Source organism: Rattus rattus, chromosome 1 (genome assembly GCF_011064425.1).
Source record: "Rattus rattus isolate New Zealand chromosome 1, Rrattus_CSIRO_v1, whole genome shotgun sequence".
NCBI classification, from domain to species: Eukaryota; Metazoa; Chordata; class Mammalia; order Rodentia; family Muridae; genus Rattus; species Rattus rattus.
The window spans coordinates 144,780,483-144,806,052 of NC_046154.1; the positions used below are offsets into that span (position 1 = coordinate 144,780,483).

The 25,570-nt window shown below is 43.1% G+C and overlaps 2 protein-coding genes across 3 annotated transcripts in view; one reads left to right on the forward strand and one right to left on the reverse strand.

Annotated features, from left to right (window-relative positions):
• Positions 1-5,727: 5,727 nt before the first annotated feature.
• Positions 5,728-23,860, reverse strand: Cops5 (COP9 signalosome subunit 5). 2 transcript variants are annotated; one of them, XM_032906632.1, is made up of 8 exons: positions 23,406-23,860; positions 20,641-20,875; positions 19,576-19,704; positions 19,022-19,087; positions 18,207-18,292; positions 11,635-11,746; positions 7,761-7,909; positions 5,728-5,966 (listed from the first exon to the last, which is right to left on the reverse strand). In XM_032906632.1, the coding sequence occupies exons 1-8, from the start codon at positions 23,711-23,713 to the stop codon at positions 5,882-5,884; spliced, it is 1,170 nt and encodes a 389-aa protein (XP_032762523.1). In that variant the 5' UTR covers positions 23,714-23,860; the 3' UTR covers positions 5,728-5,881. The 2 variants fall into 2 exon arrangements, with proteins under 2 accessions (XP_032762523.1, XP_032762531.1); XM_032906640.1 differs by having other exon boundaries at positions 5,729-5,966; positions 23,657-23,748.
• Cspp1 (centrosome and spindle pole associated protein 1) overlaps positions 23,851-25,570 on the forward strand; it is a 114,063-nt gene continuing 112,343 nt past the window's right edge. Inside the window, exon 1 of the mRNA XM_032906662.1 lies at positions 23,851-24,077. Within this exon, the coding sequence (XP_032762553.1) occupies positions 23,872-24,077 (206 nt within the window). The 5' untranslated portion in view covers positions 23,851-23,871. The remainder of the gene's footprint in view (positions 24,078-25,570) is intronic.

Consider the following 25,570-nt stretch of genomic DNA (forward strand, 5'->3'; position numbering starts at 1 on the left):
CATGGCTAGGTAGGTGAGCTTTAAAATAGCCTGGGCTACAAAGTAAGAACCTATCTCAAAAAACAAAGACAAATACCAACCAAAGAAAACTCAGGTCACCCCACCAAAACCAAACCAAACCAAACCAAAATAACCACACAAAACAAAACCAATCAAACCAAACCAAACTACCACCACCACCATCACCACCAACAAAAACCACCACAACCAATCAAACCAAACTGAACCAAACCAAACCAAACCAAAATAACCACACAAAACAAAACCAATCAAACCAAACCAAACTACCACCACCACCATCACCACCAACAAAAACCACCACAACCAATCAAACCAAACTGAACCAAACCAAACCAAACCAAAATAACCACACAAAACAAAACCAATCAAACCAAACCAAACTACCACCACCACCACCAACAACAACAAAAACCACCACAACCAATCAAACCAAACTGAATCAAACCAAACCAAACCAAACCAAACCACCACCACCACCAAAAACAAAAAACACCACCATCAAAAAAACCCCAACAACAACAAAAACCAGAAAGCCTTAGAGATGGCCTTCAAAACATGGCTGATTGAAGGGACATTGGCTATCTCGATAGCATTCCCTGTGTGTAATTATGCAATTTTGGTAGCTGACCACACTCAGGTTTAGGGATAACCTGTTGTATGTAGTTCCATATATGGGGTTCATGACCCCAGGCTATGGTAGTCAGAGTGAAGTCAGCAACTTATTTTGACCCTGATGAATGGCTCCTCCACTCCCAAGGGGCACCATACATAGGTAGCCAGTTTTGGGGAAATTAATTTGAGGTTAGGTCAGCATGTGGAGGACAGAGCTGAGAACGCTGCCAGGAAATCTAATGTAATCCTGTCTAAGCTAATAGTACTCTGCACTCTGGAGTTTGGTGAACCAAACACATTCTTTTTGTTTAAACAAGTTATTTCTGTTTTCTTTTTGTTACTAAGCAAGGTCTAGTTATTTCTACACTGAACCCTCTTTAAGATAAATCCAGTGACATCATCATTGGAAAGCTTCCTTTTCTTGGCACTGTTTAAGCACAGACATTTTCATTTCTTATAGCTAGCCTCACTGACTAGGTTAGCTAAATGTCAAAATTGTACTTAAGTCTTGGCATGTAAATGGTTTTAAAAGTATCTTATTATTAGTATATGTTTGTTGAACACTGAAGGATTTCATTGAGTATAACATACATTGACCATGTGTACTACTTACCTTTTTTTTTTAGCTCCTCCTTTCCAAACTTTAATTTTCATGCCATAACTAATGTCTACATAGTTAGATATTCATACATGTAACTGGATGCACATCTTGTGGTAGTTATCTTTGTCATGGTAATGTCAACTCTTTGCTCTTTGTACCAAGATGTTGAAGAAGACTTTGTTGTACTTATCTGTGTGTGTCCACACGTTGTGTGTACGTGTGTGTGCAGGTAAGAAGGTACCCTCAGGAATGACTTCTCTCCATCCACCATGAATGGTCCTGGGGCTCCAACTCAGGTCAGAAGACCTGACAGCAAATCTGGTATAGAGGAGTCATCTCACTGGCTATTGTGTCAAAATCTTAAGTATCCAATCACATCTGAGAAACCTCAACCAGCTGTCAGTGTTCTTAGGATACCCATGGGGATGAAATTGTGTCACTACATACAAATTTTTGATGTATAATGTTGAAGTTAGGCCCTGGTTCTTCCTTCCAGCCTCATACTCTGAGAAATAAGAGTCAGACTCAAAATATATTTATGAACACCTTGGCCATATATCTAGGCTCTCCTCTGACCAGACATAACGTAAAAGGCCCCATTCATCCTAGCCTGCACTCTGCCACATGGCTGGTCACCTGTGCTCAGGTGCCGTGCTTACATCTGGTCACATCTTTCAGGCAAATCTCCCTATTCCTGGCTGTATCCCAGAATCCTTTCTGCCTTCTGGATGTTCCACTTCCACTTCCTGCCTAAGCCATAGGCCAGAGGCTTTTCGACAGGTGATGCATCCATATAATACACAAGGTATTCTCTCTACAGTATAAAACCTTTAATGACATAAAAATGGAGGTGAGAAACTGGGTGTGGTGGCGCATGCATTTAATCCCAGCAGTTGCAGGCAGAGGTCAGTGGATCTCTGAGTTGGAGGCCAGTCTTGTACATGGTGAGTTCTAGGACTGCTAGCCCTAAACAGAGAAGCTCTGCCTCAAAAAGCCAAGTGAATAGAGTTGATAAACACTGCCTCAATGCTAAAGGCGCCAGAGGGTTTCCTGCTTCGTCTCCTCCAGTCTCTTACAGCACAGGAAGTTGGTTTTAGATTTTACTTTTTTATTATTCTGTGTGTGGGGATGTATGGAATGACTTGAGTGCCATGGTGTAATTGTAGTCTGTGGTGGTCTGAGAATGGGCCCCCATAGATTCATGTGGTTGAATTCTTGGTCCAGTTTAGGAAGGATTTGGAGCTGTGACCTTGTTGGAGAAGGTGTGGCACTGAGGGGGCAGGAGGCTTTGAGATTTCAATAGACTGGTGCCCCTCCCAGTGTCTTTCTCCCTGCCCTCTGCCTCCTAGTTGCAGATCAAGATGTGAGCTCTCTATAGTCAGCAGAACCACAGAGCATAGGTATAGAGGAAGGGAATAGAGGGAACAGATATTTCTCCTTAGAGAAGGTAAATAGAATAGTTAATTATGGAACAGTAGGGTAAAATGTGTGGGGGTTGAGGGAGGAGGGAATATGGGGAAAGACGGCAAAAATTAAGGGATATTTGGAGGGGATTATGGAAACCTAAATACAGTAGAAACTTCCTAAAATGTATACATATGTGAAGGCAATCTAAATAAAACACCAGATAATGGGTTCCTAACTGGACATCTCTTGTCACCAACCGAAGCTTCTAGTACCAGTACTGACTCATGTCCAGTTGAGTTGTTGGCCAACGGTCCCATGGAAATCCCCAAACAACCCAGGCTGTTGCCAAGACAATAGATTGCTTTCCATAAAATGACAGCACGGCTCTGCTGCTGAAGACAATGCCTATACCACTCATTGAACATGAAGAAGTCAAGCTGGTTTCCCACAGAGCCTTTGCCCGATGTCCTAGGAAGGTACTCTGTAGGCTACCAAGAAAACCGTAAACACCAAGGCAGCCACAAACCCTTTGATCTACAGTGCTGTCCTGTCTGCAAGAAATGCTAGGGCAAAGCTTGTGGAGTGAGCAACCAATACGATTTGACTTAAGGCCCACTCCACAAGATGGAACCCATACATGATACTGCTTGGGTGACCAAGAATCTGAGACTAGATAGTCTAGGAACCTGTGGTAAAACCAAATACTACTGGTCTAAAAAAGCTGTAGTGACAAAATGATTCCTAATGATATTCTGCTACATTCATAGGTCAGCGCCTTGTTCAGCCATCATCATAGAGGCTTCCTCCTGCAGCAGACCTAAATAGAATCAGATCTCCAACCTCAGAGCACAGGAATCCTAAGGAAAAATAGACAGGAGTATGGGAACCAGAGGGGATGGAGGACACCGGAGAACAAGGCCTTCTAGTTCAAGCAAACAAAGCTCACGTGAGCTTACAGAGATTGGGGCAGCAGGCACAGGGCCTGAAGTTCCTCTGTATACATTACGGCTTCTAGTTCAGTGTTTATGGGACTCCCGAGTGTAACCAAGAGTGGGTCTCTAATTCTTATACCTTCTTTTGGGCTCTTCTGTTGCTCTTCTCCAACTTCAATGTGACTTTTTAAAAGAAATCTTATACTTTATTTTGTTGTGTTTGGTTATCTCTTAGAAGCCTGTTCTTTTCTAATGAGAGACAGAAGGGAGTGGATCTGCATGGTAAAGGAGGGGGTTGGAACTGAAAGGGGTAGGGGAAGGGGAAACCATAATCAGGGTATTGGAGAAAATAATGGATTTTCCCATAAAAGTGTGTCCAAAAACAGTCTTGAGAGCTCTTCATGGTTCCTTGCAGCCATCATGGACTCTGGCCCTCTTAAGCCATGAGCCAATTAAACTTTCCTTTTGAGTTGCCTTGGTCACGGTGTTGTTGGTGCAATAGAGAAGTTAAAAATGGTTAGAGGGCAACTTGTGAAGTTTGTTCTTCCTCACTCCTTCATGTGGGCTCCACTGACCCATCTTAGGTGGCCAGACCTTTACCCACTGAGCCATCTCACTGGCCTCTTCAGTCCCTTTGAAAGGTTTCCTTTTACAGTTTTCTCAAACACTTCTTTGTCTGCAGTCTCATCCTCTTGCCTATTTACTTACTTTTATTATTTTTTTTTTCTCATCCAAGAAATTTATTCTGGCCTTAGATTACATGAAAAGCTTCCATATGAACAAATTTCTTTTTTGGGGGCACATTTGCCATGATAAATGGCAATACACTGTACATGCACCTTAAGAAAAAAGAACTCGGGGTTGGGGATTTAGCTCAGTGGTAGAGCGCTTGCCTAGCAAGTGCAAGGCCCTGGGTTCGGTCCCCAGCTCCGGGGGGGGGGGGAGAAGAAAAAAGAACTCTAGGTTCACAGATTTTTAACAAAGACTGTTTATCACATTATCAATTTGTGTGCTAATGTGACTTCCAGACTCATTCATTCATAGTTTCTGTTTTGGTCAAAATTTTTTTAAATTTAATTTTTTTATTGGTTATTTTTTGTTTTCATTTCAAATGTCATTCCCTTTCCCAGTTTCCCATCCATAAGCCCCCTATGTCATCCCCCCCTTCTTCTTATGAGGATGTCCCCCTCCCCAATCAGTCCCCTTTCCCGCCTCCCTCCTCTTGCCTATTTAAAACCACAAGGTTCTGTTCCTTCTCCATGGCTTCCCTTGCAGCGTTTACCGGTCTCTACAGCTCTTACAGGAAACAGCGCTGTGCATTTCTGCTGGTCAGACTTCTCAGCGCTGATAGGATAGGCTCCAAGGAAGGGGCCCTGTAGCCGCTGTTCTTGTCCCACCTCTCGTCACCCTTGGTACTTCCCAAGTGCAACTGGACAATCTGAAGTCTGACAGAAACACACTTCCTTGCTTTCTGCCCCAATCTTCCACACAGTTGCGCCCCTTTGCTGTGACAGTGGCCATCTTTCTGGCTAGACTGACTTCCCTTCAAGTGGACCTTTCAAGAGCCCCTCTGGAACAAGATTCCTCCCTGAGTTCCCTGCCTCACAATGTCTCTCCAGTGCAGCTTGCTTTTAGCCTTCACTAAGCACTGAATGGATGCTGCCATGCCTAACTTGCTAACTGAGCTCTAGAAAGTGCTCCTGCCCTCAGTTGGGGAAATTTGAATTGCTACATACCAGATGCTACTGTCTCTAGTAAGTTTTTGTGGTTTTCAGTAAAATGAAGCATGAAAGGTCTTGGAGTTATTTCATAGGGATATAAAACTGTGATGCCATGAGCCTGTAGTCCCTGCATTTGAGAAGCTAAGCTGTGAGCTTGAGACCAACCTGGACTACATAGCGAGACTCAGGCCAGTCAGGGCTCTGCAGTCAGATGCTATTTTATTATAAGTTAAATTACATTTTTACTAATAGACTGTCAAGAGAAGGCACAAGAAAAACTGAAAAGTTCGTGACCATCATGTGATTAATGCTAAGATTCTTTGATTGGTTTTACAGGCAGGGTTTGAAACACACGAGAGGTCTAGTAAGTAAGTCTTTTTCTTCCCATAAACAAGAGCATCAAAGGCAACCTCACCCACAAAAGCACAGAAGGACAATTTCATGTGACAGTTTTATTACAGTGCTAATACTCAGGACGTCACACAGCACCTTAGTCTTCTATCTGAGTTCTGGTAACTGGGTTAAAATGTTCCTTGAGCTTCTTCTCCTTCCGCACGCCAGCTCTGAGGAAGAGTACTCAGCAGTAACTAAGCAACGTTAATTTGATTAAACAGTTTATCCTTAATAACCTGAGACATCAGTCCATGGATGGCTTCTATGGTGGTTTTACAGCTGGAAAGAAGAAACACAGTTACAGACTGAGGACTGCTCAGTACCTCTCCTTCCCTCCCCATTTCGAGTGAGAGCCCAAGGGTGACTCCATTCTAGTCACACTCTTCAAGTCACACCAAAGCCTTCCTGGAGGTTTCTAACTTCTGCTTTGCCTGTTAAGTGGTTTATTAAACTAGTCCCGTCATAAAAGAATAACTATGCTAATTAATTTTGCTACTCTGACTTGGGGAACCTATACACTCACTATGGATCTGTACAGTATTATTCAATAATTGCACACTGGTTCCTGTGGTGAATAAACTAATATTCCTGGGGCAGGCAAGATGGTTGAGTTGGGCAAGGGTTTTTGCTACTTGAGTTCGATCCATGTAGTGGAAGGAAAACAGATCCCACAAACTGTCTTGTGAACTCCTCATGCATAGCTGGGAAGTGTACACAGACGCGCACACACAGCACTTGCATGGCAAACATGAATGTAAAAGAGTTTTAAATTTTGTTATTCCTCAGAATAACTAAAAAAAAAACCTTGAAGGATTCTGATTTTTGAAATAACTATAAATATCCTCTAAATAGTTGAAAGTCAGGTCACTGGTGATAAAATGACAAAGTTCGCTCCATCAGTATTGCGGAGTTCACTTTTCATTACAGAAATTCATAGGAAGACGCTTTCTATTCTCATTATCACCCTTCATTGCCCTACTTTTTTTTAAAAAATAAAAGGGAAGACATCTTCTGAGGAAAAAGAAAACAATAAAATGAACAAAAACCAAAACAAAGAAACACATCCATGTGCCATGGTGCCATGCTTAGCACTGAAAACCTCACAGATCAGACATCAACTCCACACGTGAAGACTGGGCCACCGCACCTCACAGCCCTGAGTCGGGTCTGCTGTGGTCTGTGGTGCTGTGCACGGCAGGTGCGTGCTCAGTCTCTGAGCTCCATCTCAGCCCGGAGTGAAGTATTTCTACCAGAACAGGACTCCAGCTGCCAAGATACCTTTATCTGCCCTCCGCCCATCTTCCTATGGAATACTCTTTTTCCCCCCCATTTTAAAAAAATGCTCAAAGACAGTTTTGTTGGAGTTTAAGAGAAAAACATAATACAGGTGGGAATCCTGGCCAGGAGGAGATGGAGGAAAGCCGTGCGCTCCACAGAAACAGGCGGTTATGAACATAAGGAAATGGTTGGTGGGCGGGGGAGTGAGCCCCTAAGCCTTACAGGACAGTGCTGAAATGGCAGGAATGGTCAGCTTTCAGCTGTGCAAATGTCCCCTCTCCTTTGCCTGTATCGTATTTAAACTCGAGTTTTGTGACAGTAAATGTTCATGGTTAAACCCCGTTTGGTATATGCGTCAGAAGGCCACATCTAAGTTTCAGAGACCACATCACGAGGAAATACTCAGGAAGTAAAATATGGAATAATAAAATACTGCAGAAAGAATAATTGTAGCCCAAAGGGTTAAGAGAGAAAATCTGTCCCATGATACTCTGGAATCTAAAATTTGGCAAGTTTAAGAAATCTTAATCTCAATCCTTCAGAAAATGCTGAGTTGAGGAAAAGGATAAGCAGGCCTTTGTAAGACCCCAACCCTTGCGGCTAAACCTATAAAGGGTGACGTGGCATTTTCTATGACATTCCTAGACCTGCTTTCTTTTTTGCCTCATGTCCCCTAAAACTTTGAAGTGTGGATTTAAAATTTGCATGTGTCACATGTGACTTTTTAAAAGGGCTAAGCAAATAGTGTTCAGACATCAAAGAGCCAGGGCGGGAGCCCTGCACATGCATCCTCACCTGTCTCTCGTAGCTTTGGCAAGTTTGTCTTCTGACTTGCGGTCATGCGTTTCTAAACCCAACATGAAACTCCCACGCCCCAGCTGGGCTTCCGACTGCTCTAACTTCTCAGACAGATCAAACACCTGGCCTGTGGTATAGTCAGCATTCTGTGGAGAAAGTAGGGCTATCATTGTACTACACATACACATTATATACCATAAACAATAACATTCTGTTTTCTTCCGCAGCTAAGACTGCTTTCAGGAACCACGTGCACATAAAACAAGTACTCCATCCACTACAGTTATGTTTTGAGATAGGATCCTGCTAGTTTCCCAAGTTGGTCTCACTCTCCTGCAGGTCTGGAACTATAGGTATACCACCCATTCTGTACACAAACACACACACACACACACACACACACACACACACACACACACACACACACACACACACACTTTTTTGAAACAAGCGCTCACTATGTAGTCCTAGTTGGCGTGGTGCTCGCTGTATAGGTCAGGCTGCCCTTGAACTCATTGAGATCTGTCTGCCTCTGCCTTCCAAGTGTTGGGAATAAAGGCATGTGCTATCATGTCTGGCTAAAAATGCAATGATTTTTATGTAAATTAATTTAACATTTTATTTATTAAATAATATCAATGTACAGATGGAACGTGAATAGACAGTGAAGAAGTTGGGCCATAACTGTAAAAACTGTTCCTAAAACATATTCATTCAATTGTAGATTTTTAAACAATAATTTCAGGATTCACTGTGGAATTTTCTCCTTTGTTTAAACTAAGTATTTGCTATCATGAAGGCTTTGAGGAATGCCCATGTGAGTGAAGGTTCTGCCCTGCTGCAGGTGAGCTAGGAAGCCTGAACCATGGCTCCTGGACTTCTGAAATGGAAGAGGGCAGCAGTAATTCCTACCTAAAGCTATTCTGAACATGAAATAAGCAATGTGTGTAAAGCTCTTAAAGCTGTCCAGGACACCTAATAAAGGCTTACTATTATTACCTAGTTTTGTGACTGTACTTTATTAGAGTACTACTCTGGGCCCTTGTTTACTCCTACGTTTGAGAAATCTATTATGCATACAATTTTTCTTTAATATTACATTAGATATTTTAAAAATTGAAAAATATTAAAGGTTTCATACATATGTTCAACAATGATGTGATCTATCTATCTATCTATCTATCTATCTATCTATCTATCTATCTAAAATTAACCTATTTCCCTATATATGTGTGTTGTGTGGTACTGGGGAATGAATCTAGTCTTGTAAAGCACATTCTACACCAAACTGAATCCCCAGGCTCAACTACTCTTACTTTGTTTTGAGACAAAGTAGCAAACAGCTCAGGCTCTAACTCACCAAGTAGCTGTAATAGATTACAGGTGTATACCCCCATGACTTGCTAATTTATAAAGATATAAAGGTCGTTATATCTTTGTTTAGTTTTAGTCTTAAAAAAAAAAAGCAACTATATGTGTGTGGTACATGTCTATAATCTCTAAAATGCAGAGACATGAAGACAAGGTGTAATCTTAAAAAAAAAATTTTTTTTTCTTTGAGACAGTGTTTTTCTGTGAGGCCCTGGCTGTCCTAGAACTCTGTCTGTAGACCGGGCTGGCTGAGAACTCAGAGATCCGCCTCCACTGCCTCCCCACTGCTGAGATTGACGGCAGGTGCTGCTGCGATCACACACTAAAACTTCACTTAAAATGGCATTTGTTTATTCTGTGCGTTTGTGTGTGCACATGTGCCACGGCAGACACGTGGTCAGAGGAAGCTCTGCAGGAGTCAATTCTCATTCCACCAAATGTGTTCTAAGGATCACACTGTGGTGAGTGCCTTAACTCCCTGAGCCTTCTGTTCTGTAGATTTAGAGTTCTAGTTAAGTGTAATCAAGGCAGTGCCAGCTACAGTGTAAATTCTAAGCCAGTCACGGCTATACACGAGGCAAGGCCTTGTCTCAGTTGGTGAAGGCACTTTGTAATGAGACTTGTCCCAACCCCTACTGTCCTCATATTACAATGGTGGAACAGGGACAGGAAGTCATTGGACCTAGTAGGTCCTCTGCCTACTTCTACTGCTCTTGTCCTAGTGTCCTCTTTCCTTGCCACCAGGTGTCACTTCTGACTACAAATATACTTGTCTTTAAGGCAATATACACTTCGTAGTGCTTGGCACTCGGAATACATAGGATCTGCTATTGTGATTGCACTCTTCCGTAATAAAACAAGATGGTCTCATGTGGGCCAGGCTGGCCTCAAGCTTATTGTGTGTTAAGGAAGACCTGGGACTCCCAATTCTCTTGACTCAACCTGTCAAGTCCCAAAGTCTAGCATTACAGACACGTGCCCAGCTTGCACTTTTGAATTCTGATACTTCTAATAAGCAGAACACAGACTGTGTCAAAATTATGTTTAAGACATTAGCAAACAGGCTCAAGTGAGTCTTTCTGAGGATATAATACACCAAACAAACCCCAGCCATCGTTATCAAGGCAGGTGCTTTCTCTGCCGTAGCGAGCCAAGCGATACACCTAGTGCCACGACCACCACTCTACACCATGCAAAGGCTGAGCCCTTATAGCTGGATGTGGTGGCTCGTGCCTACAATCCCAGCACCAGAGGGTGGACACAGAACTTCAGGGCCATCCCTGGCTGTGTAGCAACTATAAGGCTAGTCTGGGGCAGAGAGGACGAACCGTGTTCTGAAGGTCACAGAGGACTAGCAGTAGTCTCACATTTGTTTTCAAACCCAGTTTATTTCAAATTATACCGTATTACATGAAGTAGTCTTTTTTATCTGAGTAAAAACAACAAAACCGCTAACTTCTAAATATATACCTCTTAAATATATATTTAATCTTCAGATTTCTTCCCAGGACCTCTTTTCACATGTTCCTGAAATAGCTGTTTCTACTCCAGCCCTGCAGAGCAGTGTGTCCCTTGCCTTGGCCCATAGCGCGTCTTCAGGATGAGCCTGTGACCTAAGCAAAGCCTAGCAAACCCAGGAGACGCTGCCCGAGACCATGCGGGGGTGGGGGTGGGATGGGTGTCTTTTTTTGTCTGCCCAACACCATGAGACGATGCTAGAGCTGCCATCTGCTTTCATGTGCAGATGAACCATGCAGAGCTCAGAGAAGCTCTGACTTCACAGCATCTCCTGAAGGAGAGTCTAGACTTGCTTGAGGACCGTTTCAGTTTCCTTCATTTGGTATCCTGTTAGTTCTAAGCAGACCTGTGGTTCTCAGCCTGCCTGACACCGTGATCCTTTCATACAGTTCTTCATGTCTTCACCCATACAATTATTTTACTGCTACTTCGTAACTGTAACTTTGCTACTGTTTTGAACTGTAATGTAAATATCTGATACGTGACTCCTGAGGGTCTTGACATATCAGGCTACAGTGTTATGTGTCAGAGACCTACCTGTTATCTGAGGCAACAGAAGCAGTATTTTTGACTTTCCTCTATGAACCTCTTTAAGGCACAAGCAGAACTCCCCATTTGGATTGCCTAGCATCCTCATTTAGCTTGGACAGAGCCCTGCTCCAGCCTTGAAGTTATGCCTGTCTGTGAATTGAGTTTCAAACCCCAAACAGTTTTGGAAGCTTGACTACAACTGAAAGCTGTCAGGTGTAATAGCACTTGTCTATGATCCCAACAATCAAGCACCTGAAGCCAGGGGCCAGTAGGATGGCTCAGTGTGTGAAGGAGCTTGCTGCTAAGCCTCACGACCTGAGTCTGATCCCTGGGGCCCACATACAAGGGGAGAATTGACAGTGCTGGGGTGTCCTTCATGTTTCAGTTGAGCATGCATCAACATGGGCTTCAGAGTAAAACAAAATTCAAAGGAAACAAGTCCAGTACTTACGGTAAGCAAGCTAGAGGAACTCAGGGTGTTCACCCAGTATTTATTCCACAAGAGCTCAAGTAGTTTACGATCCAAAGAGGATTTGAAATATGAGACTTCTAAGGCATAATATCTACAAAACAAGAGCACACATCTGGCAGGTGAAAAAAATATACAGTTATATTGGATAGAAATTTTGGCTACACTTAAGTAAAATTATATTTTATAGTCGTATAGTTGAACAACAGCTAAATATAGTGTTTCCTCTGTCTTTAGTTGGTACAGCTCTAAATCTGTCTACTAGCCTTTCTTATTTATTTTTTTAAAAGATTTATTTATTTATTTTATGTATGTGAGCACACTGTAGCTGTCCTCAGACACACCAGAAGAGAGCAACGGATCCCATTACAGATGGTTGTGAGCCACCATGTGGTTGCTGGGAACTGAACTTAGGACCTGTGGAAGAGCAGTCAGTGCTCTGAACTGCTGAGCCATCTCTCCAGCCCAGCCTTTCTTATTTTATATACAGTTTTTTTTCCTTTTGCAGTGCCCCAAAATTTCTAAGACGCTAGTAGCAATTGGAATTCCTAAATGATGTGTTATTGAGCTCTCTCATTCTAACAACAGGCTGAGCTGAATGAGTTCCCTTAGAGCAGCTCTAGGGTTTCCAACCTCTGTGAAAACTCTAGAAACGACACACAGATCTCCCACGGCTTCCCTTCTCTAGTGTGGCCTGGGTGCTTTTTAAAAAGCACCTTAAAGTAGTTCCGAAGGTACCTAGAAGAATTTCTACTGCTTTGAAAGGTAGTTCGTTTATAATACAGAGAACTAAGGGGAATTTAGTTAAACATCTAAAAACCTATTATTATTTCTATTGAAAAACAGTTCTGGCTGGCCTAGAACTTATTGCATAGAGCAGGCTGGCCTCGAACATACAGGGAACTCCCCTACTTTTGCCTCCCAATGTGTGTGACTGTGACAGACTTTATTTTTATTTTTTTAATGAGTATTTAATTATCTTAGCTGCTTGTAAACCAATGGATAATGGATATAAGGAAACACAAGAACATTCCTTACTTAGAAACTCATTCAGATCAAAGTTAAATATGATAAAATATATTCAGTAATAGTGACTGATGCTACAGTGTACATATAAAAGAGCTACCCACTCCTATAATAGAGATAACAAGTTCTTAAGAGAAGAACTCGACTGGTCATTTGGAGCTCAAATTGTCTGAGAAGCCCCAATATGATTGTGATGGCTTACATATGTTTGGCCCAGGGAGTGGCACTATTAGAAGGTGTGGCATGGTTGTAGGAAGTGTGTCACTGTGGGGTGGGCTTGCAGACGCTCCTCCTAGCTGCCTGAGGATGCGTAATCTGTTCCTGGTTTCCTTCAAGTGAAGATGTAGAATTTAGCTCCTCCTGCACCATGCCTGCCTGAACACTGCCATGCTCCCGCCTCGATGATAAATGACTGAACCTCTGAACCTGTAAGCCAGCCCCAATTAAATGTTGTCCTTCATAAAACTTGCATTGAGGGGTTGGGATTTAGCTCAGTGGTAGAGCGCTTGCCTAGCAAGCACAAGGCCCTGGGTTCGGCCCCCAGCTCCGAAAAAAAGAAAAAAGAAAAAGAAAAAAAAAAAAACAAAACCCCCAAAAAACCCAAAAAACTTGCATTGGTCATGGTGTCTGTTCACAGCAATAAGACCCTAACTAAGACAGAAGTTGGTACCAGGGACTGAGGTACTGCTGTGATAGGCCTGACCATGCTTTGGAAGAATGTGGATTTTGGACTTTGGATTTGGAAAGCAGAGGAATGCTTTAAATGGGGCTTAATGGGCTATCTTACTAGGAATGTGGAAGTCTCTGTTACTGAGAGTGATTTGAATTGTGCAGGCCTGGCCCAAGAGGTTTTAGCAGTGAAGAATTTCAGTATGTGCTGTAAAGACTGCTTTTGTGGTATTTTGGTGAGGAATGTGCCTGCTTTCTGCCCTTGTCTGAAGAGTCTGCCTGAGGCTAAGGTGAAAAGACTCAGATTCACTGCATTGACAAAGGAGGTCTCAGAAACGCCCATCATAGACTTTGTTCTCTGGTTAAGTCTCACGAAGAGCATTTTAATGAAAAAAAGGGAAGTTAAGAAAGGAAAAATATAAAATATTCGAGTATTAAAGAGACACCTGGAAATGAAATGGAGCTGAATCCTGTGTTCAAGGATATTAAACTGAATTAAGGGAGCAATGACCTTGGGGCAAGTTCCTACCCAGCTAAGTTAGCTCCAGGCAACTTAGTACAAACCTTTATCCCAGGAGACAGGCACACAGATCTCTAAATCCAAGGTCAATCTACAGAGCAGGATCCAGGACAGCCCAGCTTAGGCAGGGAAGGAGTTAGAAAAGGGGAAGCTGGTGATAATGTAATAGGACAAGAGGACCACGTTCCAGCTCCTGCAGGCAGCAGAACTCAGCAGCTTTGGTCACGTGTCTCTGGCTTTATATTTAAGAGGAGAAGGAGACAGTTGATGCTTGTTAGCTGGAGCTAAGATAGAGACCAGCATCAGTGAGGTGAAATCTTCTGGGATGTGTTTTCTGAGAGCACAAAGAAGCTATGTTCCAGAGACAGTCAAGGTTTTACCTCATGCTGCAGCTGGACTTGGTAATGTGTAAGAGTCACCCAGGTGGTACTGGTTTTGAAGGCATGAAGGGGTCATGAAGAACAGCTGAGGCTGGGCACTGTGAGAGACTGTTGAAGGCCACTGGTGAAGGTGCACCCTCAGTTGCAATTGACAGCCCAGGACTGAAGGGGTCATGCAAAGGAGTTGAGGCTCGGCACCAAGAAGAGAGCCTGTGAAGTCTACTGGTGAAGCATAGTTGCATTGGAAGACCCCAGTGTATTGGAGATGCCAGTACCATGGGATGATCACCAAGAACAGCTGAGGCAGTGGAGTGGATCAACCAGAGTGCAACAGAGGACAGAGCTGGAGAAGTGAAGCCAGGTCTTTAGAGGATCTTGTGTGGATCCAAGACATTAAAACAAGCTGTAACATTGAAGCTGCCTTGGAGACCCAAAATATGTTAAAGTTGCCAGAGCCATGGGCTATCTGCTGAGGAAAGCTGCTCACAGGGAGTGGAACCAGCTCAGGAGAAAGAAGTTTGTTGCAGTCAACAAAGATGAAAAAGGAGTTGAAGATCTGAAGACCACTTTGACATCAGACATGGAGATGCAAAGTTTTAAGTTTGCCTGTCTTAATCCAGGAATCATAGTTAAGTGATTGGATGGACCTCAGAAGAAATATACTTTTTTATTATACTATATTTAGGTATGTCCTCCATAAATTCAAGTGTTTACACAAGCCTATGAAGGCCAGGGAGTGGAATACGATGGTTTACATGTTTGGCCCAGGGAGTGGCACCATTAGAAGGTGTGGCCTTGTTGGAGGAAGTGTGTCACTGTCGGGGTGGGCTTGGAGACCCTCCTCCTAGCTGCCTGAGGATGCAGTCTCTTCTTGGCTTCCTTCAGGTGAAGATGTAGCACTCTCAGCTCCCCTTGCACCATGCCTGACTGGATGCTGCTATGCTCTCTCCTTGATAATGGACTGAACCTCTGAATCTGTAAGCCAGCCCCAATAAAATGTTGTCTTTATGAAACTTACATTGGTCACGGTGTCTGTTCACAGCAATAAGACCCTAACTAAGACAATGATGCTAGTAAAAGGCTCTAATGGGCTGGTGAGGTGGCTCAGCCAGTAACAGCATTTGCTGTGCAAAGCCTGGAGACCTGAGTTGGACCTCTGTAACCCAAGTAAAGACATAAAGGTAGAAAGAAAGAATGGACCCCACAAAAGTTGTCCTGTTGTCTTTCTTCACACCTGTGCCATGGCATACACACATATATAAAAGAAAACTACATCCATGACAATTACCAAGAGCAGAGTTATGTGAGGAAAACCCACAAAGTTATGTGGTGGCCTCATTTGTGGAAAACATTTATTAAAAGCCAATAAATTTACCCTTTATCCTCTGTTTCCTTGGGACTCATAGAAGGTGTCTGTGCAGAGCAGTGATAGAGGAGAGGAGTTTCAGAAATCTGACTGTGGCAGTACAGCTGGGTGTTAAGAGAAACTGAGGATGGGTAACCAGAAAGGAAGCCCATGGAGCAGGCAGACAGGAAGAGAAAAAAGCTCAGACACCGAGGCCACATCCTCAGGCCAAGGAGAAGATACAGAAAGGTGGGCACAATGTGGTTCTTGATCAAAGTTCAGCAAAAGAAGGAAAAAGAAGTTGACTTTAGGGGCTGGCAAGATGGCTTAGTGGTTGAGAGCACTGGCTGCTCTTCCAGAGGGCCCAAGTTCAATCCCTAGCAACCAACATGGCAGCTCACACTTGCCTGTAACTCCAGTTCCAGGGGATCCAACAGACATACATATATACAGGCAAAACACCAATGCACAAGAAATAAAAATAAACACTGACAAAAATGTTGGCATCAGACTGAAGGGAAAGCCTTTGAAGGTTAAGAGACACATCGAGTGAGGGGGTGGCGGCGCAGGCATTTAATCCCAGCACCTAGGAGGCAGAAGCAGGCAGGAGGATCTCTGAGTTTGAGGCCTTCCCCGTTCTTCAGAGTGCTTTCTGGGACAGACAGGACTGCAAAGAAACCCTGTCTCAAAAAAAGGAACAAAGACACACGTGAGGACAGAGGGGCATTTCTTTAAGCATGGTCTCTATCTTTAGCGCTTTATCCATGCTCTGATTTAATCTTTCCTGTAGCTATGGACGATTTACTGTGTTCACTGTACAGGAAGCAGAATGAGAAGTCTAATGAGTGCTGTACTCTGGGTCTGGGGTCATCCAAAGGCCATGCATTGAGCACTCGAGCCACAGAGACAATGGAAGTGGATGAAACTTTACGAGTGGGAGCCTTTCATTTTAACATGCTCTCATCATGACGTACTGAGTTAGAAACACTAGGACCAAAACTGACTGAAGACTGAAACCTGAAACTGAGGAAATAAAACTTTCCTTTTCAGAAACGATCCCAGGTATTTTGTGACAGTAACATGTTAAAAGAGCCCATCCTTCTCTGTGCTGTACCTGATTCAAGTGTGAGAGGACACACCAGTGAGTGGGTGCACTCAACAGCAGGGAGTCAAAACCATCCCACGGGGCAGTGCTATGAGGGAAACTGGAAAGGGGCACACGTGACAGGAAGGGCTATGAGATAGTCATCGGAGCACATCTTCTGTCCAGGTGATTGGAAACAGACCCTCACGTACAGTGGTGAGTGAGTCACTGAGGTAAGGATGGATGTCAGCAGCCCGTCTGACAGATGGATAGGAACAACACAGCTGGGCCAAAGCTTCCCGGTGAGAGGCGAGCAGGGACCAGGTCACAGAGTTGTGCAGTTGGGTAAGGCTTATGGCTCTCACTCTTGGCAAGATGGAACATTACTTTGAGGGAAGGACACGCTCTGCACACATGCTAACGGGACCAGTCTGGCTGGTCCACCTTTAGGGCGAGGGCAGATATAGGAAGAGTAGCTGTGTACGGAGCGCTACGCTGGAGCTTCAGATGCAGTAGCTTGGGTGAATGTGCAGGAGGGAAGGTGGTGAGATACATTTACAAAGCATGAAAAACTGCCCTCGTTCTTTGCTAAGACAGCTAAAACGGGCATTTGAAAAAAATGACATTTATTTATTGTGTGTGTATGGGTACCATGTGCATGAACGTGGAAACCAGAGAGCAACTGGCAGGAATTAATTCTCTTTCTGTTGTATGGCCGTGGGGACTGAACTTAGTTGCTGATGCTCCAGCAGAGCAATCAGTTAGGTTAGTGCATGGCACTTATACAACAGTACACTTAGGCTGTCAGCCTCGGCATCAAAGACCTTCAGTCACTGTGCCATCTTCCCATTCCAAACTGTGTACTTTAAGGGCAGCAAACTTGCTATTGTCAAGCTGTGCCTGGGAATGTGTTTCAACTGCTAATTTTACTATGGACTGAGTATCTTGTGCAATGAAATGATCTAGATTAAAATAATTATTGAGGAAAACCATAAGTAGAAAGAGAATAATTATTAGTTTAAACACTTTTTTTTTCTTTTTTCTTTTTTTCAGAGCTGGGGACCGAACCCAGGGCCTTGCGCTTCCTAGGCAAGTGCTCTACCACCTGAGCTAAATCCCCAACCCCTAGTTTAAACACTTTTATCATTATCCTAAATTCATATTCTTTTTCTTTTTTTTTTTTTTTTTTTTTTTTTTTGAGATGGGGACCGAACCCAGGGCCTTGCGCTTGCAAGGCAAGCGCTCTACCCCTGAGCTAAATCCCCAACCCCTCATATTCTTTTTCTACTATTTCAAAGGTATTACGTATTATGAAATACATTTTGTCTGAGTCAGGTGTGAAGTAAGTCTTTGACTGAATGAATTCTGAGTTTTGGTGCTGGGCTTTGAACCCAGGGCCTTGGGAATGGCAGGTGAGCAAGTCTGCTGAAGTGGAAGGTTGAGCTGCATCACTGACAGATGCACCACTTCCACTTCAGCCTGCTGCTGTGCCACGTCCGTAGCCCCGACAACAATCCAACTGCTACTCACTGTTTGCAGTGCACGCCAAAATCTTCTATTTTATTGAGTGGGATAGTCTGGTACTCTGAGGGTCCTTCATCAGGAGGCTTATAGCCCTAAATAAAAGCAAGGAAAACAAAAAATGAAAATGACAAAAAGTAAAGCTTTCTCTGCAGCTTCTTACGTATGGGACCAAACTGAGGAGCGCCAAACAGTAAGCACCAATACTGGGATAACAGCTGGGCCTGGTGCTTTACGCTACTTTCAGTCCTAGGGAGGCAGAGACAAAAGGACTGCTGGCGCTGTGTACTTTCTAGTACTTGTCAAATTGCCACGGGTACACAAATGTTTCTTGGTAATAAACCCTATGTCTGGCAAGATTAATAAATAACAAATGTGTTATTGCTTGATATGAGCTGTAGCAGTTTGCAACTTTGTATTTGAAAATCCTTCTACACTAAAAAAGATATCACAAAGGCTGCATATATAGCTCAGGGGTAGAGTACTTGTCTAGGTACTGTTGGCACTGGAAAAAAAAAAGCTTGTGTATAAATGTCAGAAGCTAAACTTGGATTCCAGAACCCACACAACACAGGCGTGGTTAGTGCACATCTGCACTTCCAGCTGTCTATGGTCAGACGGGAAGTAGAGATAGGATGTACAGGAGCCAGCTAGCCTGTACACAGTGCAAAGTAAAGATCCAGTCTCAAACTGACTCCCCAGGGTCTCTTCTGACCTGCAGACCCATGCCTGTACTCACAAGCACATCACCCCAGATGACATCCGTAATCCCGATACTTAAGACTACCGGAGATTCCCCCTTTCCAGCCCTCCATCCAAATCACCTTTGGATATGTCCTAAAGGCGCCGAGATTCACCTTCCCTGCAGATATTGTTCTGGTTGGGTCAATCTACAAGAGACGGATGGGCAATATAAGCCAAATGCTCCACTGAGTCAACATCGGAAACCGAAAAAAACAAACATAGCACTGTAGGCATGCACACTGCACTAGCGAACAACCTGAAAACAACTGAGATCATTAGAGAAGTTCAGTGAACTAGGAATACTTCAACTAAATTTAATGACTGATTAAACTTCTGCTTCTCCAATTCAGTCAACCCCGATTAAATGCCTATGGGCTAGATAGAGTGTGAGGTACAGCAAGGTTAAGACTCCCTAGGTAGAATAACACCAGAGTTTCATTTTTACCACACTGTTTTCCAGTATGGTAAAACTTAGCAAGTCTTCTTGAAGAACTTCATAAAAGCATCTCTGTAAAAACCATGCATAAATATGCAAGTCTGAGACCTTAGCGTTGTATGGAAGGAAAGCAGAGAGGAAGGTCTGTAAACTGGTCAGCCAGCCTAGCCACAACAGTGAGCCCCAGGTAGTACTTACCACCACTGCTACAAATGGTTCCTGAAACTGCTGGTTAAGCATCTGTGTACTGACATCAATTCCGGAGAGCCAGCAGCCATAACCAGGGTGGCTGTGATACCAACCAATTGCATTCTCAAGGCGGCCAACCTAACACGTCAGAGAAAAAGCTTGCTTGAGGTATGGTTTAGTCTCAGAGATGCTGCCATTTACAAGTTTCACATAGCACTGTGGTTCAATGACAGCGTGCAACATATGCTGCTTTGACGTTAAGGAACTTCTGACTAGACAATACATTCACGTAGTGTAAAACTATCAACGTGCAAGAACAAGGGCATCTAGTTTCTTCTCTATCTTTCCCCTCATCTGTTTCTCAGCTCAGAAACTCTGTAGACCAACACACATATCTGCACATAGCTACATACCACATACTTTTTTTTTTAATTGAAGAAACAATTCTAGAGCTTGTCCACTTAAGTAAAGACGTATTTTTTTTTTAAAGCCCACATAGTTCATTATAGTCCATTAATAGATATACCCTACTCAGGAATAGTTTATTCCTAAATTTGTTGTTCTTGGTTTTTTGAGGGGCACAGGAGATATTGAACTCAGGGCTTATGAATGCCGAGCATGAACTCTACCACCAACTTACATCTCCAGCCTACATTTATTTTAAAAGATTTATTTTTCAATGTATGTAAGTATAGTGTCATTGTCCTCAGACACACAAGAAGTGGGCATCAGATCCTATTACAGATGGCTGTGAGCCACCATGTGGTTGCTGGGAATTGAACTCAGGACCTCTGGAAGAGCAGTCAGTGCTCATAACCATTCAACCATCTTCCCAGCCCCATTTTTTTTTTTTTTTTAATTTTAAACACAATTGACAGTGAAAATGAAAATGTATCTTGGAAAGACCCACCTCTCCCAATCTAATATTATAAATCTCACAAGAACTTTAAAATTTCACATAAAAACAGTTCAATTTAAAATGTAGAATTTATTGTGAAAAGGACAGTTTTAAGTTCAGAAACTCAAAAGTTGAGACTCTTAGGATTTTTTAAATTTAAGAAACACTATTTTTACCTGTTTGGCATTTTCTATGTATGCAGCCATGTACTCGTATGCAGCAGCCTGGGCATTTACTCGGGTTTCAGTGCCCTCTACAGGCAAAGCAAAGCTGTCCATGATGATCATGGTCTCTCCGTCCACTTTCCCGAGCATCAAACCCATCACCTCCAGGTTGCCTCCTGACCTGGCATGCATCACCATTTTCAGCAGTGCCAACGCAGAGATTTTGCAGTATTTAAAGTAGTGGTGACTACAAAACAAAAATCACACTGTGACCGAGGGCCTTACTTAACGTGCAACTTCAGAACAGTTTCTGTGAGAATAAATACATTCTGAAGGGATTTATAGTAATTGAAAGGGAGTGTGGAACGTGGAGGAAAAAGAAAGCAGTGAGTACAAGGTGCCTGGAAATACCACGTCATGGGTCTTTGGCTCAGACATAAAGAGTCTGAAATCAATTTTAAATATACTATTGAAATGAGGGAATAATGATCAACTCCACAGGTCCTTTTCCTCAATCAACGTGGAATTATTATACCTGGTTACCTTCTTAGGCCTAACTTTCTGACCTTAGTTTACTGAGTTATTAATTAAATAATTTATTTATTTATTATCTGTGGTACATGTTTATTAGTGTGCCACCTGTGGAGATGACAGAGGCTGTCAGGGGTCTTCCACTACCTTTTTTTTGGTTTCGTTGAGACCAGGTTTTTGGTATAACCCTGGCTGTTCAGTAGACCAGGCTGTCCTTGGAACTTGATCACCCACCTCTGCTGTGATTAAATTCAGGTGTCAACATGCCCAGCTCATTTTCGTCTGTTATTACTTCATTCCCTCGAGACAGAGTCTCTTACTGAAAGCTTACTGTTGTGGCTAGGCTGACTGACTAGCTCACAGACCGTCCTCTCTGCTTTCTTTCCATACAATGCTTAAAGGTTACAGACACACATATTCACACATGGATTTTTACATAGATGCTGGATTTAAACTTAGGTCTGCATGCAAAACTAAGTACTCTTACCCACTGAGCCAGAGGACTTAGTTTCTACAAATGTGGCTTCTGAAACTGACTTGCTTAGGTCTCTAAATTACACTGACACCCCCTAACTGAGAGAGTAGGGCCACTTAGTGTCTATGCCAGATCACATATCTATAAATAGATATTTCATCTATTAGTATGAAAAGTACACCGTAAATGCTTAGCTTAGTCCCAGAAACACTAAAATCTAAGGTACTGCTACCAGTCTTATTAACCCGCTTTTTAAGATATTCTCAAAGAAACAGCTTGTTAGCTTATGGCTTCTTTCTGATAGCATCTTGGGAATTAAAGAGTAGAGCTAGTATCCTTACTTCTGTGACTAACTATTGTACATGATTAAACTCTTGAACATTTTAAAATCACGGCTGTATCCTGCATGTTAGAATAAACCTAAGTATAGCCACAGATGGTGAGGAAGTCAAGAGTTTACATCCATCTAAAATGTGCAGCTTGCTTTAGGGACAGCCAAGAAATCTGCACAGGTCACTCAGTGTCGCCACGGCTTGTTGGATGCAAGCAACCAAGTACAGATCCCAGCTTTTGCTAGATTTCAACCACAAGCTGAAAGTGGCTGAGATCATCTTGGAAATCAAGACATAAATTTAAAAATTGGCTCCTCCATCTACTTGGGAAAAAGAGAAAACAAACCACTACTATGCTCCTATTATATATGGTTCTTCCAGAACTTTTTAATAAATTATCTTTTTAATAAATTCATGATATTCATAATAGCTATGTTTAACCATTATCTTATAGATAAGTTTAGATACTTTACTTTTCTAATGCCAGTCAACAGTTTAAGTGACAGTTATGAGACTTGATTCTCAGTCTACTGCACCTAAGTTCATTGCTATACTATAATCATGAATGTATTTGCTTATTTTCCTATTTACAGAAAGGGAAAGAAAGTACAGTACTGGATTGCCCTGATTATTAAATGACATAAAAATCATCAGATCAGTGCCAGGCCCACAGTAGTAACTCAAAAAATCCTGAAAATAGAATCCTGACAGCTAAAACCAGCTTTGCCAACAAAACAAAACACCTGAAAACAGCAAGGCAGTTTACATAGCAACCTTTTGCAATGTTTTTCTTCACTCTCCTTAACATGATTTGCTCTAAAGAATCTTTTGACTTGTCGTGGGCCCCAAAGATACATGGATTTGGCTGGGGGGCAAATAGCCTCTAAGCTCTATTTTATAAATCCTGAATTGTTGCAGTAGTATTTTAGAGAACTGGTAAGAGGATTTGGTATGTCTTTAAAAAAGTTACAGGAGGAAAAGAGTGATAAAAAAGAAATCACCCCAAGGGCTCATTTTTGTTTTTTGTTTTTGTTTTTTAGATCAATGCCCTGCTCATTCGATTTCTGAAAACAGCCACGCTCTTCAGTTTGAGATCCACTGAAGGCTGCAACCAACTGCATGTAGCGAGCCACCAAGTTCAGGGCAGAGTGTGTGAAATTTACGAAAATAATCATTTTGAGAAAGTAGCACCCTAAGTCATCCCTTTACACCCCCTGGAGGTAAGAAACTTTCTAAAAGGGGTATCGAAGCAGGCCCTAGAAATAAGGGGAATCGAAGTCTCTACTGATAAGGTAGACTAAAACCACGGCGGCCAGTATTCTGTCGACGCCCCTCAGAAAGCCAAATTCTCCACCCACTTCATTTTCCACCCCTCGAGGGTCTCTCTCACAGTCCCTCCATCCCTTCCCTCCCCTGCGTCTCGCCAGGGACCTCCTCACTCCTTAGTCCAGGGTTTCGCCGCCAGGATTTCTTGTTGTTGTTTTTTGTCATATTTGTAGATTTCATCGATACTCTGCGCTTCCTGCATGTTGTTGGCCAATTCCCAGGTCTTCTGGGCCATACCACTCCCGGAAGCTGTCATGGCCGAGGGACCGGAGAAGCTGTAGTCTCCACAACCAAGATGCAACTTTATTCTACTGGGCCTCAGCGTGCGGGCTTTGCACCTTCCCCACCACGGGTGCACACTCACTAGACTCTCAAGGCAGCCATGACACTTGAGACCGGAGGTGACGTTGGTCCAGACCATTCGCGCGTCGGGGCGCGGCGGCGGCGTAGCGACATAGAAAACACTTCCTAGGGGTCCGCTCGGCTCGGCTAAGATTAGTTTTGCGAACGAAACGAGGACATGCTGGCTCTGAAATCCGTACGTGTGAATTGGGAGGGACGCAAAGTCTCTGTGTGGGAATGGTACGGCCTTTCGCGCCGGAAGGCGGGCCTGTTGACCTGCCAGGAAGGAGTCGGCCGTCTCGGCTCGCACTGCGCAGACTCAGATTCCGCCATATTGCGTGTGGGAGGGAACTTCGGTTTGGGGAACTATGTTTATGTGAGTGTAGGTGCTTCAAACGAAATAAATTGTTTGGAATACTAAATGTCTCTAGAGAAACAGAGGTGTAAGTATCTCCGGATTATTGGTTTTGGAGGGGGAAAATTATGTGACATTGTTTTTTAAGATAATTCGCGGAGTATAAACCCCTCCGGGGTTTGTGGTTGGCGTTTCGCGTTTGTGTTTTCGCTACTGTTGCGAGGTGGCAAGCAAAACTCACCGGTTGCTAAGATTAACTTTTGACGCGTTTATAGGGTAACATTTATACAAGTGTTAGGAGATGTGAATGCCTTACCCGCTACTTGTTAAAATAGGTTTGTCTCAGTGCAGAATTAATCTCGGCAATCCGTTCTTTCCGGTAGTTAATATGAAATTTGTTTCAGTCGTGTTTTTAGGTTTTCTTCCCTCTCATTCTCATCCCCAAATGCCCACTAGAGTGTAAGTTGAAGGCGTGCATGAAATCTGTTTGTTTTATTTAATTCTAATATATTTAATTATTTTCGTAACACGGTTCTTACAGACTTCTCCAGCTTCATCATCTTTTAGCCACCCTGACCTAGCTTTTCAATTAGAACTTTTTCCTTGATTTAGTAATGCAGTAGTTGTTAAGCATTGCTTTAAATGCACTTCTTGACATTTCTGCTTTAGAGCACACAGTATTTAAAAAGCACAGTCCGGAGATGCCTTCCATTAACTCTTTGACAATAACTGCTCCTTCCACAGGATCTCGAAGGCTCTATAGTTGCTTCACACGGACGTTTTGCTTTTTCCCAGTAAGCTTTGTGTTGTATCCTTTTTTTTTTTTCTCACCCCCTCCCCCCCCCCGGCCCCGGAAGGTCTTTTGCTGTTCAGGAACTCGATATGTAGACCAGGCTGGCCTCTAGAGATCTGCCTGCTTCTGCCTCTTGAGTGCTGGGATTAAAGGCATGCACCACCCTTGCCGGGCTGTATCCTCTTCTAATGCAGGGTTTTAGCAGACAAGTTAGCTAAAAAAAGAATTGCTAACTATTCACCACTACTGTTGGTTTTGATTTTGGATTCAGAAGTTGGAGAAAATTGGAGCGTGGTGACACCTGCCCCTAACCCAGCAGTTGGGAAGTGGGAGCAGGAGGATGAGTTAAAGGAGAGCCTTTCCACAAACAGCGATTTGAGGTTAGCCTGGGCTACAGGAGACCTTGTCTCAAAAAGTCAAGGAGCTGGGGCAAACAAAACAGCAAGAATCAAACAAACAAGGGCGTTGCTAATTCAAGGACTTGGGAGGTGGAGAATGGAGAATCAAGAGCTTGAACCCCACTTTCTCCCTGGACTATTTGAGACCCCGTGTCAACGCGACCAAAAATAAAATAGAATCTTCTTACAGTATAACTTCGGGCACACCAGGGACATTTGAGTACAGTGGTATCTATTTCTTTCTGGGAACTTTAGGTCTTTCTGAGAAGCTTTTCCAGTGGTAACAATACACAGCCACTCGGAACTTACAGAGAATAACATGTAATGAAATGTAACGAAAGCTCAGGACAGAGAGTTGACCAGACTGCTGGGCTGGGAGTAATGCCTGTG

Bases quoted from the DNA above. Each gene is read 5' to 3' on its own strand.
- Cops5 (XM_032906632.1), bottom strand. From the start codon at position 23,713: ATGGTCTGGACCAACGTCACCTCCGGTCTCAAGTGTCATGGCTGCCTT. The intron at 19,705-20,640 runs GTAAAAATAGTG...CTGACGTGTTAG, and splicing joins ACATAGAAAATGCCAAACAG to GTTGGCCGCCTTGAGAATGC. The intron at 19,088-19,575 runs GTAAGTACTACC...CGTCTCTTGTAG, and splicing joins AACCATTTGTAGCAGTGGTG to ATTGACCCAACCAGAACAAT.